This window comes from Phoxinus phoxinus (genome assembly GCF_949152265.1).
Source record: "Phoxinus phoxinus genome assembly, chromosome: 22".
Classification (NCBI taxonomy): domain Eukaryota; kingdom Metazoa; phylum Chordata; class Actinopteri; order Cypriniformes; family Leuciscidae; genus Phoxinus; species Phoxinus phoxinus.
The window spans coordinates 25,836,404-25,855,467 of record NC_136897.1 but is presented as its reverse complement, the minus strand read 5'-3'; the positions used below and the strand labels follow the sequence as shown (position 1 = coordinate 25,855,467).

The window sequence follows — 19,064 nt, the reverse complement described above, 5'->3', positions numbered from 1 at the left end:
TTTTTGTTTGTTCATTCATTTCTCTGGTAAAAGTCCAAGGGTTAAAGAAGCCCTTAGCACTGCAATTCTTAAGGAAAAACAATAGGAAGTCAATTAGAAAAAAAAAGTTCTCACATATTTTCTAAAGAAATATTTTAGATTTTAACTCTTACAATGTTTTAAGAAATGATTGCTCAAATAATTTCAACAAACTGAGTATTTCAACGCTGATACATAAGATCATATTTGTCAAGAATTTGAATATTTCCTAGTTAATATTTTGTCAATATATTCAATGCTTTTGAATTATATTTTCAAGAATGTTTTGTGAATCTGCCGTTAAATATATATTTCGTCGAATAAATGCTGCATGGAACCTTATAGAACTAACTGATATTGATTTAATATTTCTTTCAAAAGCCTAATCAGTATAATATTGATATTAATATATATATATATATATATATATATATATATATATATATAGGCATTAACTGTGCACAAGAAAGGGATAAAATAGGTTTCAACAATACTTTTTTCTTTGTTTAAAATTTGTTGTGCAATCTACACAATACAAATATGTATACAGACAGTCTGAGGCATAAGATAAATTAAGTGATAACAAAACATCTGCTTCTGACATGAATTATAAAACAGAAGCAGGTCCTATAAACAGCACACAAATAGGCAAACACCAGCTTGAACCATTGTCTTACACCTGGACGCATAAAACCAACATGCAAATCCATGCAACACTGACTACCAAAGGCATTCAGAGACATAAACAAGACAGAGGATATGAGAATGCTCAAATACACATGGACTCAATCATGCAAATGAGTGTATGAATACAAATGGATAAAGAGTTGAGCTATGCATACAAAATGCACTTTAGAGTACTGGCTAACAATTTGGTCCTGTTTTCTGCCCTACCTCTCTCTCTCTCTCTCTCTCTCTCTCTCTCTCTCTCTCTCTCTCTCTCTCTCTCTCTCTCTCTCTCTCTCTCTCTCTCTCTCTCTCTCTCTCTCTCTCTCTCTCTCTCTCTCTCTCATCACAGTAACAAAATAAGGCATATTATCATCACCATGCTCTTCAATAGATCCTTGTTTGAATCATGTACTGAATGTCTGAGACTTTAGATGACTCATGATAACCTCATTTCGTGTGTTAATAACAGCACGGCACACAAAAGCCATTTACACAGTGTGAGCACCGAAGCCAAAAACACATTGAAAGTGAGAGATAGGATTGCTACAAAAACATCCTTTCACTTTAGGTGTGATTTTTTCAAAGGTCTCCAAAAACAACAAGGTCAGCTTCATTTAAACCTGCTGGACCTAAAAGGAAGCCATGCGTCATTGGCTCAGTCATGACTTGCTCCCTGAGACGAGTAAACCAAATGTACGCTGGCACGCACAGATAAGGCATGATTGTTATGAAGAGTGACATAAGCCTGTGCCAAGTGAAGCATCGCCGGACGCCCGACACGCTAGCGCTTGGCACAATTACCGCCAACTGTTTTGATAACGAGAGACGTTATGCAAGCAAGCGAAGAGTTCAAACTCCTCCAAGACAGGAGGCCGATTCTGTGATAACCTGACTTTCGTGTCTGGGTGTCCCAGGAGGCCAGCGTCTCTCTCTGCTCTCTTCCCTGGTAGAGCAGTTCAGTCAACTGTTTACATCTCTGCAACACGAACAAAACCTCTCATTATTTGCAGGATCTCAATTAAATTTTATCTTAGCCAATTTAAAAGATCTGTACGGCAGCAACTTCTCTCTTAATTGCTAGGGTGTTTTTTTGAAAATAAAGCCTGGCTGATAAAACACTGAAGATATGGGATACTGCGTTTGCGACAAGAAAGCAAATGAACGCACTGTCATCCTTCCATTGAAGTCAAGGGATGAATTTCCCTTGGTCTCTATAGAGGCTAACTGCTTCTTATCTATTGACTCTTGTCCAAGACAATATGCAATAGCACGGAAAAAAAAAAATCTGCTAATTCATGCCGTGGCAAAATACTTGGTATGAGTTGAGGTCTAAAAGTAAAAAAAGCTGCACATCTAAACATATTCTAAAGAGACTTGATGATGTGCATTGTGGCCGCCTTAATAAGTGGGAGTGGCTCATCTGGGGATTTCCACTGGTGGAGTAAAAAAGGCTATGCTGGACGCTAGGGAAGAGGAGAGGGGGAAGGAGAGGAACGGCAGACCAGGATTCCTCCCAATTAGCTCACTTCGACATTCTGGTTCTGTCCCAGTTGGCTCCCAAAGCTTTTCTTGGCTCAACAAAGCAAAAGAATCAGGCTAAAATGGGGTCCATGAAGGAGGCCGCCTGAACTGGATCTCCTTTTATCCTCACATTCCGACACGTCCGGGGATTCAAGGCTCACAAGCAACGTCTACCACTGCGTTATGTGAACCGACAGCCCATTTTATTTAAAAATCAACATGTAGGCTAATCAATGGATTGCCAACATGTCTGCAAAGAGTTAATGCTGTTGTTAAACCACGAGAGCCGGCATGGCCAGAGACGGCTGAGATGTGTATCCCTCCAGCTGCTAATTGCACTGTTAGCCTTCAACAACTGGGCAGCAGAACTCCTGCCACTTAGTGTCCATGTCGAGTGTCTTCATTAAGAGAGTGTCTCTTCGAAACATCCTCGATCACTCAGTGAAATCACTGAGAACGGCTGGAGAGAGAGAAGCACAACAAGAACACACCCTCATCCACACCCACGCAAGCCAACGCCTGCGCTCTGCGTTGATTAGCCATGACAACGAGCTGCTGCTTCCAAAAATATGCTGCTCGTTCCGGAGCAGCATGGCCATGCATGAATAAACATCATCTGTAATGGAGCTGAATGAAAATGAGACGCTGGCCTTTTTTAAGCTGATCTACCAAGAAACGGCCTCTCCCTCCCGACTCCCTGCACTAAAAGTCACCTAGTAGCTGAACGTTGGCTTATTACAAATTGCTTTGATAGAATTTGCTAAGCTCTTGAACCTGGTAAACACACCAGGAAAACAACCGTTATTGTGCTGAAAGCAAGGTTTTAGATCAAAAGCTCTAGAGACTCTGAAGTCTTGCATTAATTTGATCTTTCTCTGGTTTGGGCTCTGGTAATACTATAAAAACACTGTTGAAGAACTATACCAGCTGCGAGAATGAGGTTACACAGTATGTAAACGAATGGGCAGAGAAGATGAACAGCATTTCATAACGTTGTCATGTTTTGAGGGATGCAGTGGAAAAGGAAGCCAGCTCTCTTACTGTTGTTGTCTGTGTCATCGCTGACACTCTTAGGAGGAACGTGGCCGGTGTAACCGACGGCGGTTCTGTACATTCGATCCGGATTACGTATTTTCTTCAGTCCTACAGGGGACACAGTGGAGGAGGGAACAGTGAGGGGAGAAGGTCTGTGGGTACAAAAATACAAGCCCTCTACTTCCTATTCATGCAGAGGTCATTCATTGCTTTTACTCTCGCCTTCTAAATGACCCCGGCGCATTATGATTGTGGCATTGCCATACATTTCTGCCTTCCTGACTGGAACATGCACTTTAGAGGTCATTTCAGGTTTAAGTTTAAGAAAATTAGCTACCATCACACTTGCATTTGTGAGTCTAAAGGAGCTTTCCAGCATCCAAGTATTGCATACAAGATGTGTATGTAGGTGTGCAATCAACTAGGCTGGCAAGGAGCTAAATCTACATGTTGAATCATACCACATGATGAGGTTCTACTAATTTCTGTGGCTTACTGGATTCTTAAATGCATTTGGCAGGAAAAAGCCTACTTTTGAGCATAGATGCACAACATTAGCATTGAACTAGAAAAAAAAACTGCTGCTTCTTAAAGAGATTGTTGTAAAATTGTCATCACTTGCCCACCCTCTTCTCATTCCAAACTTGTATGACTTTCTTTTGTGATTATCAACATTGAAAAATGTTGGTAACAAAATAGTTTTGAACTGAGTTTTATTGTAGGGTCAATAAAAAACACAAAAAAAAACACACTAATATATTCATTTCTCAAAATATGTTTTTTTATATTCCAAAAAGAAAGTAATACAATATTAAAGTCATACACCATGAGGATGAGTAAATCATTTTAATTTGGGTGACATATATAAGTAAAGAGCAGCAAAGTCTGATGCTGTATAACACCGTGTCTACACTGGATGCAGCGCCAACGCAACACAAATCCCATCAGTAAACTAATGCCTTGTTCTATTTATGACATACTCCAAACACTCGCAATACTTCTCATAGGAAGAACAAATGGATTTGAAATGGTCGCTTTGTCGCGTCCAATGTAGACAGCTTCCAGCTGTTGCGGCGCATATAGACACGCTGTAAGAAACACATAAAGCAAGCCATAAAAAGCATGCAAATTACTGGAACTGAAATCTGAAGAGCTAAACTAGCACTTTAATTTCCCCCAGTTGTCACCTAAACATTGGTAAACATCATGTTCATATTGACTCTTTAACAGTGATGGCCAAGGATTTAGTACCTGAATCACTGGTAAACTGTGCCCTCTCCAATTGGCTAATCAATCCATACAATCAATCATTTAGAAAAGGTCTATCAAGTCAAAAGAACTTCTTCAGACAGAAACAGTAAAAGTGGGAGACACCGCTTACTGTGCATGGCTTACTATGTTCACTTAGCCAGGCAAACCTTCAGAGAGGCTGGATAACTTCTACACAATCCAATTTGTTTGGAAGAGCCAGTAGTATCAGTTGTATTTTTGTTTTTATAAGAGTGCTGCTGTTTGCATCGCCAAACAGATCAAAAGCACCCAGGAGCTTAATTTCAAGCAAAACCACACAGTGAAATTTCACTTCACTGATAAATTAGAGAAATTGAGATTTGATGAGCAACCAAATATGTACAATTGAGCTTACAAAGCCTGCAGTTGTCCGCACAATACAGGTTAGTGGAGGCACGTACTGTACGTGAGAGAGCAAAATAACACAGAGCCAACTGACTGAACGGATGGAGAGAGAGACTCTCATGCACTCTCTAGCCATAGAAATATTCCAGAACACGACTTTGAAAACATCTAAAAGCTGATGGGGGTAGTGAGAGGAGCACATCCTTCTACGTAAGCTGCCATCATCATGTTGGCAAGAACCACTGGAGAATATGCTTCCTGTGTGGAGGAAAAGAATAGAACTGATCCAGGAAGCTGGCAAGAGCAAAGACTGTCAGATACAAATGCGTGACACAGTTTTAGGCCGTATAGGTCAAAAGAGGCAATGTTTTCTCCTGTTCTGTGGCAGCTCAAATGGGTAAAAATAGCCTACAATCTTTCTGTCCCCAAACTTACGATACATTATGACACATTTTTCATTCTGAGAAGTAGAGCAAGAGCAAAGCGTTACCTGTCTGGACTTACATAGATAAATGTGCACTATGAAACATAAAGAAAGGTAATACCTTTTTCTGGCCAGGTCATCTCTCGGCAATAGCAAAAATGAAGATATCCAACAACAACTGGAAAAACAGAACCGTGCTATTGCCTATAGATCCGAAGTAGTGTGCAATTAATACTTCCTTTCTAGAAGATAATTCTATACGTTCCAGTGCTCACTAGAGAAACAGCACACATGCGCGCCACCGTCCCACACAGGCACTCCGCGAGCTCACCCAAATCACTGAGGGCAACTTCGTCACTTTGATGGAATTCTTTAATAGGCAAGCTTAGTTATCACTCTTAGTTCCAATGTGTGTAAGTTGGGGGGTTGAGGGGGGGTACTGATTTCCACAGCTCAATAGCACCACCATGTGGCTGTTATGGAGCAAAACTTCCTTGACTGATTTAATTTAGGGAAAAAAATGCTGAATAAATAATTCAATGTTGACAAACTCTTGGTTGTTATTTTAAGCAATTCCAGAGCTAATTTTCCAACATTACTGAACAATCAGCATTTTCTTCCCAAGATGCTTAAGAATCACACTAATGCCTCACCATTTATCTGGCCCCAATGAAAAATAAAATTACGTTTTCCAAAAGGGATCAAAGTAAAAAGAATACGAAGAATTTTGAAGGCTAGGGAGCGTCTTGTGAATCTAAAATGTGATCTGAATAATTTACATCTCCTTTCAAATTCGTTATATAAAAATAAATGCATATATTTTAATCTCAAATAATTTCATTAAGACGTAAGGGCCACATAAAAAACATCCTCGAAGAATGATAAACAAGACGCGCTCCGTTAATGCAAAAAAAAAAAAAAGTGAACTTTAGGTTCGACTATATCAAAACGAATCGTATTACACTCTATTCAAATTCTAGCGAATAGTGAGAACATGAACTTGGCTTTAGTTGCCGAGCATCGCTTTAGGAAAGAGGAGAGACGTACCTTTCATTTTGCTGCCTCATTAAAATTCCGCTTCAATTATCCCAGTGTCCTTTCCAATCCAGTTTCAATGTGTTATTATCTAAGAAAATAACTGCTGACAGCTTCAAAACAGCAGCGGCCAAATAGTCACAGTTCTGGGAAAATATTCCACACAAGACCGAAGCATATCGAGCAGCTGTCGGAGGGTTCAGTCACTAAAGGGGGGTTCTGGTGGGGGTGGAAGGAAATCAATCACGTTTTAGAGCATCACCATAAATCTGCATTTATGGCTTTTGGAGTTAAAAGCGTCGCCCTGTTCAATGCGAAAGAAAAATGAAGTAGTTGACCGCGTTTGACTTCACGGAGCTCGCTTGTTTGTCAGCCCACGGGGAACGTGGATGCGGTGTGGAGGAATCCCACTCTAAATCATACGCGAGTCATTTCACGCGTTCATTTCGTCTGATGCGCTCATGTGCGCGTCTCAGTTAGGCTATAAGAAAAACATGTTTCTCTTCATCTAACGAAGGCTGTGGCTCGGCTCGACTTGGATGCGTGTGACTTTGAAAACCCTCTGTGTGCTTTGAGATGAAAGGAGTCGCGTAATGAACGTAACCCGTGATTACCTAACTCCGTTCCCGTTATTTTAATAGCCGTCTCAGAGATGGCTAATCCCGTCAGCGCTTCAGCTTTTTTGCCATTTCGTGACAAACATAAGCTAAGCGAATATGTCACTGACTTTCTCCGTCGCGCATCCCTATCCTGATCTTTATCATCTGGAGCTTAACGCTGATAAAACTGCGAAATGAAAAATAATAATCTTGTTATTTCTCTCTTACCTTCCGGCTTGTTTTCGGCAGCCATTTCCCCTCCGCGCGCCACATCCTCCTCCTCCTCCTCCTCCTAGCGACCGGGGGGGTACCACGCGCGTTCACGGCGAGGACGCGTCTAGAGGAGGGGGCGAGAGGCGGGAGGCGCGTGCGTGAAGACGCGTTAGCTATTGGCCGCGAAGTGCCATAAATGACAATGGTGCTTTTGGTGATGCTTCATGAATTTGCGAAATCCATATCCCCCTTTTATCCATCCCCTCAACGCCATTGGTGAATTGATTATTATTTAGGAGACACCTTTACGAGGCAGCGACCAATAAGATTTTAGTTTTAGTTTTTTGGAAGGATCAGATTTTGGGCGAAATCTTAGGAATGTTACATACACACATTACAAATATATAGAATATTTGAAGTCTATACAACAAATGTTTATGAATTCATGCTTGAAAGACACCCATATCCGTTCGGCGCGACAGAACAATTTTATATCACTGCTAATCGAGATACGTGTCCAGCAGTCTAAGTACTAATAACATGCCCCACTGTGTCATATAATTAGATGTTAACAGCCATGTTAGAGTCGTTAATCTGCCACTCGTGCTGAAGATGATTGTGAAACGAGAATGACATGGATGTGAGCATAGATACCATGACGGTTTTAATCTAAAAGGTTATTGTTGTATTGCAAGTCAGCAGTGACACCACTGAAAAGAAAAGAAAAACACATCTGGATAAGATGTGCCAGGTCGTGCGTGGATGCTCACGCTTGTTCATGAGTTCTTGAGCGCTGTCCACTCGTGGGTGCTGAAGACGACGGTGCTGAAAGAACAGCTCCACTCATCGACCACAAACAGTCCGTCTGCCGTTTCCCCAAATCAAGCCGAATCAAGAATGTTTACGCACAACAACGCAGCATGTAGCGATTACTGCCAATGTATTTGAACAACAGAATCATAAAAATAAGAAAATGATACATAGCGGTAGTTTTGGGACGATGACATCATAAAGCATTCTCCTTCTAAAACCTAAAACTTAAGCATTTTACTAATTGTTTTAAAATAATTATGTATGGAGTCAATATTATTACCATATTGAGAAATTACCTATAGTAAAAATTTAAAATGACCAGACCTAAAATATAAATTATAAAAACCTCCTCTAAAACTGATTACAATTGTTTATGGACATTGTGTAAGTAAACTAACAAACTATATGTTCGTGATTATTATTTAAAAAATCATATTTTTATTCATAATAAAAATAATAAAATGTTTATTTATTCATTATACTAATAATAAGAAGTATCCATATCATTAATCCAACTATTTTACTTAATTAGCTAAATAAAATCGTTGGAAATTTTCACCCTGAAATCTGTCTAATAGAGGATTTAAATTTTAAAGGACTCTCCTCCAGAACACATGGTGGCAGAAGAACAAATGAATCCTGAGCTTCAGCCGTAGGCGAACTGGCAGATTTACTATGGCAAAGGGCTTAGCTCATTAATATTCATTTCGTAGTACTGACGTTACCTCGCCGAGGACAACATAATTAGTATTCAGGAGTCAAGCCTTCGCTAAAGCAGTATTCGCCAGATCACATCCCCCTACCTTCCAACGTCAGTCCCTCAACAAATCAGATCGACCTACAGGCCCGAACGTCACATTGCGTAATTAATATTCATGAGAAAAGCCTTCACCGTAGTAGGAATTGGTGGAGGGGGGTTTGGGACACTGGGAACATGGCGGCTGCCTTGGAAATAGAATTGGAAGTGGATAACGAAGATTATTATTCTCTGCTCAATGTCAGGAGAGAGGTAAGGAAGTGTAGTTTTTAAGAGTAATCTCCGTGGTTAAGCTCTGCACAGAATGACACGGAGAGTGACTCTTATTCTCTTATTAGGTGACACTATAAGGGATATTCATACAGCTGTCATTGTATACTATAATGTGCCGGTTATATAGGGCTTGTACTCATTGATCTGACGTTTCATGCTTGGACACCTTTCTAGCAGTATTTGTCAGCTGTCAGATTGCTATGTCAGCCATTAAGGTGATGTTTATTAATATTTCGCATGTACTGTACGTGCTACTTATGTAAATGGCGCATGACTAGAGCTTCTCAGAAAAGCCCATTCACTTACTAATAACGCTTAAAAACATCACACTTCATAAATAACTCAATAAAAAATAGTCTCAATCAAACCTTGTAATGTATAATTGCTTATCATACCTACCATAATAATAACTTCTGCTCGCTCTTGTGCTCGACTGCTATAGGGAGCTCAGCTGCCTGTAATATTGCCTCCCTCAAACTCCGAGTCCGAGGAATGTAACGGATGTAATGTTCGCGTTTGAGTTTGAATGCAAAAGCGCGCCAACACGCAGTCTTACCTGGGCAGCATAATAACCAATCAAAACCCTGTTATCAAGGTGTGGCCAAACCAATGCATTTAAAGGGATAGTTCACCCAAAAATGAAAATCCCGTTATAATTTGATCACCCTCATGTTGTTCCAAACCTGTATTAATTTCTTTCTTCTGCTGCATGTCGGTATCCAAACAGTTGTTGGGCCCCATTGACTTCCATTGTATTTTTTCTATTAAAGTCAATGGGGCCCATCAACTGTCCGGGGCCTATCAACATTGAATATAAGCATCCCAATATAAAAAAAATTATGTTAACGCTGCTTAATAATATCCCATCCTTCAATCTGTCTGTCTTTCATCTACTAATTGTCTATCTTACATTCCACAGGCTACTCAAGACGAGTTGAAGGCGTCGTACAGGCGAATGTGTATGCTCTACCACCCCGACAAGCACAGAGACCCTGAGCTAAAGAGGCAGGCAGAACAACTATTCACAGATGTACACCAGGCATATGAGGGTAATTACTAATTATTATAACTGTCCCTAGGACTATTATGACAGTTATTAGTTCACAGGTTTGAGGAATAATTCATCCAAACATCAATCATTATTTTCCGTAGCCACATGTAGTTTTATTGTATGCTGCTAGTTTTTTTTTTTTTTTTTTTTTTATAACAAAAGGGACAGATTAACCCTATGAAGCCTATTGCATCATATTTTATAAATTCATATTTAAGGCCTCTAAATTATGATCAACGTGTTCAAAACTTTGCTGAAAAACCTGTTGTACACAATTTTCCTATCTGATTAATAGTTCATACTTTTTACTTAAAATGACTTTTAGTATAATTGTAAAATGTCCCCCTTCGGCTTTTGGTTCATGTCCAATTGCTGTGAAATCTTTAAAAATATATAAAGTAAATGTAAGAATAACTTTTATTCAAGAGGAACATTAACTGGGCTGAAGCAACTTATGTTTACTTGATTATCTATTCATAATTGTTTAGAAAAATCATGCTAAAATGCAAGTATGAAATATTATACATCAGGGTTTTGACGAACGTGTATTTGTCTCAATCATCCTTGTAATGCATTGCATTATATGTTTTGCCTTTTTTTAAGATTTTGACTAAAGTTTAAATAAACTTCCATTTTTCAAAAATAAATAAAAAATAAATCTGACTATTACTTAATTTGTCAGGCATTACAGGGTTAAAAAATATTGACATACAATGAAAGTTCATAGTGACCACAAAGCCATCCATATTTAGAATAACATGAGGGTTAATAATTGTAATAAAGTATTGAATCTTCAAATAAAATGGTCATATTTGTAAAATGTATAAAACTACAAGTATAGTCAAAATAATTAAATTATTAATTGACATTTTTATTTGACTTTCATTATTTGACCTCTGCTTAGTTCTCAGTGACCCACAATCTCGAGCCATATATGACATATTTGGGAAGAAAGGCCTGGAGGTGGAAGGTTGGGAGGTTAGTTTTGTTTTACATATTTACAGTTTCTTTTTTTTATTACAAATAATTGTACTAATGTGTGTTATGCATGTGATACTAATGCCACATCTGCTTGATCCCCACTGTCTTTAGGTGGTGGAGAGGAAGAGAACCCCTGCAGAGATCAAGGAGGAATATGAACGTTTGCAGAAGGAGAGAGACGAGAGGAGACTCCAGCAGAGAACAAACCCTAAGGTGGACATTCCAGACCAGAATGACAGGGGGAGATAGTGATGGTTTTTATTTCCCAAAATGTAGTTTTATTTCACAGAACCTTGTAGTTTTGTTGTGCTCCAACTGATGTAATTTAAAAGATTCAATATAACAATTTTTTGTGTATTCTAAAATTTGAAGCCAGATAATATCAGTCAAATCTTTGCTTGATTGTTGAGGAACAGATATTTGAGGACGGCTTTCTTGCTTGATATTTTTTTGACATCTTTGCTCTTGGTAATTTATTAAACTCAGGGCACCCATAGGTCTTTAGAAAGAACAGTAAACTCGTCTACTCACTAGTCCATCCATTCACAGCCTCATTGTGTTTATAATCACACAATGCAAAATCGGACTCAAACTTTCAAGGAAAATATTTGTTTTAATAATGACAGAAAATGGTTGTTCGATTGTAGCCTACATTTAGCTTTTTACTTCTGCCGATAGCATTTAGGCTTCAAAATCATAGAAGTTGTGTTCACTTGTGAAGATTATCATGATGAACAAAGCATGTAAGAATCATAAACTGTAGTTTTTGCACAGAGCTTTTTTTCTGCAATAATACAAAAGCCAATGGAAAAATTTTATTGTTTTTTTTTTTGTAGAGGGAACCAGGGTGATGCAAACTTACATCATCACTATTGTTTTTTTTTTTCTACATGGATGACCGGTATTCATATTATTTGTGCTGGTCTTAAATTTGATTTCAAATCTCTTCTAGATGGGGTTTTACTCATAATTTGTCTTGTTTTCATTCAGGGGACAATAAGTGTTGGCATAGATGCAACAGACCTCTTCGACCGATATGAGGAGGACTTTGAGGATGTACCAGGAGGAGGTTTTCCCCATATTGAGATCAACAGGATGCACATATCCCAATCCATCGAGGTCAGTATGGACAATTGTGCATTTCATGATGTCCCCATCTCCCTTGTGCTCTATAGTCATTCAGGATTATGTTTGGCAGGCGCCTCTGACCACTTCAGATACCGCTGTCCTCTCTGGATCTCTGTCTACACATAATGGCAATGGGGGAGGAAATATAAACCTTTGTGTGCGGCGTGTGACCTCCGCAAGAGGCTGGGGAGAGGTAAAACTCATACCAACACACCTCAGGTTTTGTGCTGGTCTGGTTCTGATGTTCTTGTTTGTGTGTGTCTTAAGATGGAGTTTGGTGCAGGGGACATTAGAGGACCTTTATTTGGGATGAAAGTATTCCGTAACGTAACTGCACGATGGTAGGTGTCCGTCTGTGTATGATTTGTGTTTCTAATTTCTGTGAATCTCATGAATTTTGTGTCGCGTAGCTTTGTGACTGCACAATGGGGATTGCAGTTCTCCTCACGCGGCGTACGGCCCAATGCCTCTACAATGATGGCCCGCCACCTAGACCAGAACACTATGGGATACCTGCAGTGGCGCTGGGGAAGCCAGTCTGCCATGACCACCAGCATCGTCAGGGACACTAAAACAAGCCACTTCACCCTGGCCCTGCAGGTGAAGCCCTCACAGGGGTACATTGACGATGGCAATCTGTTCCGTTCAAAACAAAGTCAATGCATTAAGAACGCAATTCATCTGTTCTTATTCCTGTTCCTCAGCTGGGCGTTCCTCATTCCTACCTGATGATGAGTTATCAGTACAAATTCCAGGATGAAGACCAGACCAAGGTCAAAGGTTCCATCAAGTATGTGTTTTACCTATGGCTTTCAATTGAGATTTCTATATACACTATCATTTCAACATTTTGCTGTCTGTAAGATTTTTTATTATATTTGATAAGTCTCATCTGCTCCCCAAGGCTGCATTTATTTGATCTAAGGTGCAGTGAAAACTGTAATATTGTGGAATATTATAACAATTCCAAATAGCTGTACTGTTTAAAAATATTTAAAAATGTAATTAATTAAAAATGATCAAGTGTCACATGATCGTTCAGAAATCATTCTAATAAGATGATTTGCTGATCAAAAAGCATTTTTGATAACTATCAGTGTTTAAAACAGTTGAGCTGCTTAGTACTGTCACTTGGTTAATTTAATGCATCTTTTCATAAAATTAAATAAAAGTATTAAGTTCTTTCAACAACAAAAAACTACCTTGCTGACCTCAAATTTTTTGTGCAACTACCTTGCTGACCTGAATTTTTTTTTTAGTATATATATATATATGTCTTTTAGATCTCATGATAGATCTCATGAGCAGAGATTATAATTATATGTTTCTAATGAGAGCATCATAATTTTAGCCAATTAGATAAAGGAAAATTAGTAAACATCTAGACACTGTTTTTCACTAAATTATATTATAAGCAACAGCATTTTATTTATTATGCACCAATACAATGTAATAAACAAAAGTATTACATTTTGAAGCATAAAAAATACAACAAATACTTTTGAGTGGACAAATAGTTGAATAAGTGGTGAAAGAACTTAAATCAGAAATGCTATTATCTCTGTCTTGACAGTATTATGCTCACAAGTGTGACACAAGAAGTGGGCATGAAACTGGGCCTGGTTGCATGAAACCTCTTAACTTAGTGGTTGTTGAATGAACTTATGTGAACAAAAGCCTAAATTAAATATTTTTATCATATAAAGCGATCGTGTCTCTTCAGAAAATGAACAGCTCAATTCTCATCTCTTTATGAACTTTTTGAAACGTAAAATTAGTAGTTGCGTTTCTGTCAATAGAGGGACAGAAAGCTTTCAGATTTAATCAAAAAGATCTTAATTTGTGTTGATGAAGATGAACAAAAGTCGACGGCATGAGAGTGAGTAATTAACGACAGACATTTTAGGGTGAACTAAATGACCTAAGTGAACCTTTTAGGAAACTTAATGGTAAAACACATTGCTATGTTCACAATAGTGTTTCATTTTAAATCTAAAATTTCTAAATTGAATTTAATATAAATATTCAATGTATAGTATTGCCCAGCCATAGCTTTATAGAGGTAAAAAGTTCCTATGTCTACCCCGATAGCTCATTGACTTTTTCTACGTCTACCCCGATAGCTCATTGACTTTGTATCCAACAGGACTGGATTCTTTGGCACCGTGGTTGAATATGGTGCAGAGCGTAAGATCAGTCGCCACAGTGTTTTGGCTGCTACCGTCAGCATTGGTGTACCCCAAGGTGTCTCCCTCAAAATCAGGTTAGCACTGACTTGAGCTTAACCGCAATAAGCACGGCGCAGTAGAACAGCAAGCTAAGCTCAAGCTGCTCGTGGGTGGTCTATTTATGCTGGTCATTTTCTACTGTCTACAGGTTGAACAGAGCCAGTCAAACCTACCTCTTCCCGATTCACCTGACCGACCAGATTTTACCCAGCGCTGTGTTTTATGCCACTGTGGGCCCGCTGGCCATCTACTTAGCTGTCCAGAAGCTTATTATTATGCCTTATGTACAAGCCCAGAAGGAACAGTGAGTTATTATCCATAATTGCTGCTCTGAAACCGCCCATTTTCAGTCTTTACATTACCTCAGTTTCTCTGATGAAAGGCCCTGACTCTTTGGTTGTTTACAGGGACTTGGAGAAACAGAAGGAGGATTCTGCTTCAGAAATTGCTCGCAGGAAGCAAGAGGCTGAAGCTGCTGTGAGTGAAATAAATACATACACAACAATGACTATTTCCATCATGCCAACACAAACAACCATTTATCAGGGCAGATATGTTGTTTTCTTGTGTTATTGTGTCTTTGATTTTCAGGTTTTGCTGATGCAAGAGTCAGTGAAGAGAATTATTGACGCTGAGGAATCTAAAATGGGTTTGTGAAAGCACATAAATGTTTTTTTATACATTCATATAGATACAAGTTAAGCCCTATGGACAGCATCTGATATACTGGCAATAACCAGAGAAAATAATGTAAACAAGTTTAAAAACAAGCAAAACTAACAGTAATGTGTTATATCCAATATTTATACTCATGACAGCATATAGCTGATAAACTCAATAAATATACAGTATGTCCAAAGATACCAGAGGACATGATGTAACAATTCAAAAAGTTCAAAAGAGTTCAAAAGTAATTTCTAGAAAGGTCATGAGAATTTCTTTAATTAATAATATTTTTTTTTTGTAATGCTCAGTTCTAAAGTACTGTATTTCTTTCATTAGAAATTACTTTTTTGTGCCATCTCTAAAAAATCAGCAGTTTAATAAATAAATAAAAAAACTTAAAAATCATCTCAAAAGGGATTTTTTTATTTTTATTATTCAATTAAAGTCTTTGAAATAAAAAAAAACTTCCACTGTTAAACAAACTTAACAGCTCAAATTTTGTCTGACAAAATGACCATTTACATTTTCTACTGTAGGTGCATTACTGTAAAGAATTGTTGTTTGGTTTTGCAGGAAACACATTGTTGTCCATACAGATTAACTTATACTGAACATGAAACGTCCTTGTTAAATGAATAGTTTTATGTGAAGTGATTCATGTTTTTATTCTAGGTCTCATCATTCTAAATGCCTGGTACGGCAAATTTGTATTGGACAATAGCCAGAAACGAGAGAAAGCGGAGGTCATCGACGTGACCATCCCTCTCCAGTGTTTAGTGAAAGACTCTAAACTCGTTCTTACAGAGGCATCAAAGGTTAGACACGCAAACATCAACCGGTGCTTTACATCAACGAGATGCTCAAACTCTCGCCAGGTGCTTCACATTAATTAGTTCTGTCTCGTGTGAATCAGGCTGGCTTGCCGGGGTTTTATGACCCGTGCGTCGGAGAGGAAAAGAGCCTAAAGCTGCTGTACCAGTTCCGAGGTGCAATGCACCAAGTCTTGTCCGGAGACACAGAGCCTCTTAGGATACCTAAACAATGTGAGTACTATGCAAACAAACTGGGAATGTCTTTAAAAGGTTGGTTAATTCAAACCTGGTGTAAAGAAAGTCTCTTTTCGTTCAGCTCATAGAATCAATTCAGAGACATAGGAGTCTTCCACACATTGGAAGAAAGGACAGATGGACTCAATGGACGTCAAAGGAACATAAAGGGACAGTCGGACATCCAGTGATCCGAAGGGCTGCTCCTCTTCATTCCACGTAGTCACCCGTGTATCACCTTTGTGTTGTCTGTTTATCTCAAATCCCTTTACGTATATATCGTCAATGGGTCAAACGCATCTTAACATCTCCTTAAGATCTGGAGGTTTAAGTGAGACTTCCGATGAGCCACCCTGCAGCTTTGATAGCTGTCTGTTTTCAGGTGGTAGGAAGTGGTTAAATACCTTATCACTCCATCCATCAGTCTCAGTTGGTGTTAATACTACACTATCTGATGATATCTACTGGATAGTACAGCAATAAAAGCTCCTGTAACAAAAAAAACGTATGGTTCAAATCGTAATGAAGTGCTGTACAACCCGTGGTTTAATAAAACGGGTATTGATATTGAAATGTTTTTTGACAGACGGTTTTGCATGTTTGTACACTGCCTCCAAAATCAGTAGAAGCTGCCACAGGATCGTGATTTTATTTTCCTCCCGGAGAATTGTTGTTTGGATTACTCATCGTCTTAATATTTATATTTACAGGTGAATCTCACTAAAAAAAAAAATATGGCAAATTCTAAATGCAAAAAAAAAAAATGTTCTCATTACATTTGAATAAAAGATGCCCAATTTTATTTAAATTATATATTTTGTATTATTACTGTGGGATATTGACAGTTAGTGGAGGTGATTTAAATGCAAGAAAAACTTGCAAGAAATCTCAGGATACACTTTATTTTAAGCTGTCATTGTTACAGTGTAGTTTAAGTACTGAGTAATATTAATTAACTACATGTACTTACTATAGGATTAGGGTTTGGTTGAGGGTTAGTTGCATTAATTTATTGTTATTACTATGGCAAATACATATGTAACAAGGACACTGTAAAATAAACTGTTACGAAATCTCATAAATGCAAGAAATCTTTAAAAATGATTTTCTTTATGCAAACTTTTATAGGTGAATTATGACCCACTGTTTTTGTGAGATTCACCATTTCCTCCATATCAAAGATAGTTTTACGCTGTATATTCTCCAAATTTAAGATACTAAATGAAGTCTCACAGTGTTACTGTACATAGACAGCTAATATATGCTGTTTTTATTTGTTTAGATTGTGGTTCTTTGCATCTGGACATTTGCCTTGAAAGCAACTTTCCCCCTTCTCAGTTTTCAAAAGTTGAGCTGCATTGGAAATGCTTAGATTGAACTAGTATAAAACTAAAATGCCTTTTGGATAATTTCGTGCTACATTCGGCATTTATCATGATTTTAATGAGGGTTTTAAAGGAATAGTTCACTTAAAAATTTTAAAATGAAAAATTTACTCACCCTCAAGTTATTTCAAACCTGTATGAATGTATTTCTTTTGTTGAACAAAAAATAAAATATTTTGAAGAATTTCAATAGATGGACCCCATTGACTTCCATAGCAGGACATCTTCAAAATATCTTCTTTTGTGTTCAGCAGAAGAAATAAATTCATACAGCTTTGAAACAACTTGAGGGTGAGTATATGATGACAACATTTTTAAGTGTTTCTTTAAACAAGGTCACAAATATGAAAGCACTTGTTCAGAACAATATTTAAAGGTCTGTAATTTCAAATAATCCTCATTTGCACAACTAATCCACTGAACCATTTGTTCAATCATTGTTTCAATTAAAAACTGTATGTCCCTTTTGTTTTAGTTTTCTTAATTTTACATTTTTATTAGTGCAATTTGTCAATGAGTGAGCAATGCCTGCCTATATAATTTGGGTAATAGATGTAACCATCTTTCCAGTTGCACATTTCGTCTCGTGGGCTATAAGGGGAAAAAGTCATTTCAACATCAAGGCGTTTTATTGTTGGAGTAGCAACAATAATCTTCTCATTCAGGAGTGAAATAAAACTAAACTTCCCAGAATCCTGGGTCAGTGTTAAAGGGTTTGCCCAAAAATGAAAATTATCTCTACATTTTCTCATCCTCGTCTCATTCCAAACCCGTAAGACTTTTGTTCATCTTCAATAAAAGCTTAAATTAAATCATATAAAGTGGTCGTGTCTCTTTAGAAAATTTGGACTAAACCGCTCAATTCATATGAACTCGTTTTACGGTCTCTTTGTGATCTTTTTGAAGCGTTAAAGTGGTAGTTGTGTAGCTGTCAACGGAGGGACAGAAAGCTCTCAGATTGCATCAAAAAGATCATTTGTTTTCTGAAGATGAACAAAAGTCTTACGGTTTTGGAACGATTTAAAATTGTTCTCTGGTTTTGTTATCCAGTACTGTCATTATACCTTGCATGTCTCCTGAAATTTCTAACATATCTCATGTTCATGTATATGGCTTGTTCAAGCCACATTTTTACACTCAGAAAGAAAACGGTGTTACATTCCTATCTGATGCAAAACCTTACAAATGTATTCATGTAATGTTGTCGACCTAAAGAGTAGTTTAAACAATAAAAGTGATGAAAACTACACTTCATCTGACCTCTGCAGTTATTTTCTTTATATAATATACATTAGTTTCTACATAAGAATGATATGACTCAAATGAAATGTCATTAAAATCTTCTCCTCTTTATTTACAAGTTTACATGAAGTTTCACAGAAACATCTCTCTCTTTCTTTTCATTGGACTCAAGAATCTCCCTCAGCGCAAAAGTGCAAGCTCAAACTTATTCTCTCTTGCACAAACAGCCCTGAAATATTAACATCATACTACATACAACAAAATGTACACACAGAACCATCATCCATGAACCCTTAATAAACGCTTATAAAAAGAAAGCACCAACATAAAGCAATTCAATTTACA

At 37.8% G+C, this 19,064-nt stretch overlaps 2 protein-coding genes across 3 annotated transcripts in view; one reads left to right on the top strand and one right to left on the bottom strand.

The window, feature by feature from the left end:
• Positions 1-7,237, bottom strand: part of camta1b (calmodulin binding transcription activator 1b) — a 266,259-nt gene extending 259,022 nt beyond the window's left edge. The window contains exons 1-2 of one of the 2 annotated variants that reach the window (XM_079597128.1): positions 7,165-7,237; positions 3,250-3,351 (exon numbers count right to left, since the gene is read on the bottom strand). In XM_079597128.1, the coding sequence (XP_079453254.1) occupies positions 3,250-3,351; positions 7,165-7,189 (127 nt within the window). In that variant the 5' untranslated portion in view covers positions 7,190-7,237. The remainder of the gene's footprint in view (positions 1-3,249; positions 3,352-7,164) is intronic. The other variant, XM_079597130.1, reaches the window with a different exon arrangement.
• A 1,608-nt stretch (positions 7,238-8,845) lies between these two features.
• Positions 8,846-18,725, top strand: dnajc11b (DnaJ (Hsp40) homolog, subfamily C, member 11b). Its single transcript, XM_079597133.1, has 16 exons — positions 8,846-8,971; positions 9,912-10,041; positions 10,948-11,021; positions 11,136-11,237; positions 12,015-12,143; positions 12,223-12,345; positions 12,420-12,493; positions 12,563-12,752; positions 12,857-12,942; positions 14,299-14,415; positions 14,529-14,684; positions 14,788-14,857; positions 14,972-15,029; positions 15,719-15,861; positions 15,960-16,089; positions 16,175-18,725. Exons 1-16 carry the CDS (start codon positions 8,897-8,899, stop codon positions 16,198-16,200), a joined length of 1,683 nt encoding a protein of 560 aa, XP_079453259.1. The 5' UTR covers positions 8,846-8,896; the 3' UTR covers positions 16,201-18,725.
• The last annotated feature ends 339 nt before the right edge of the window (positions 18,726-19,064 follow it).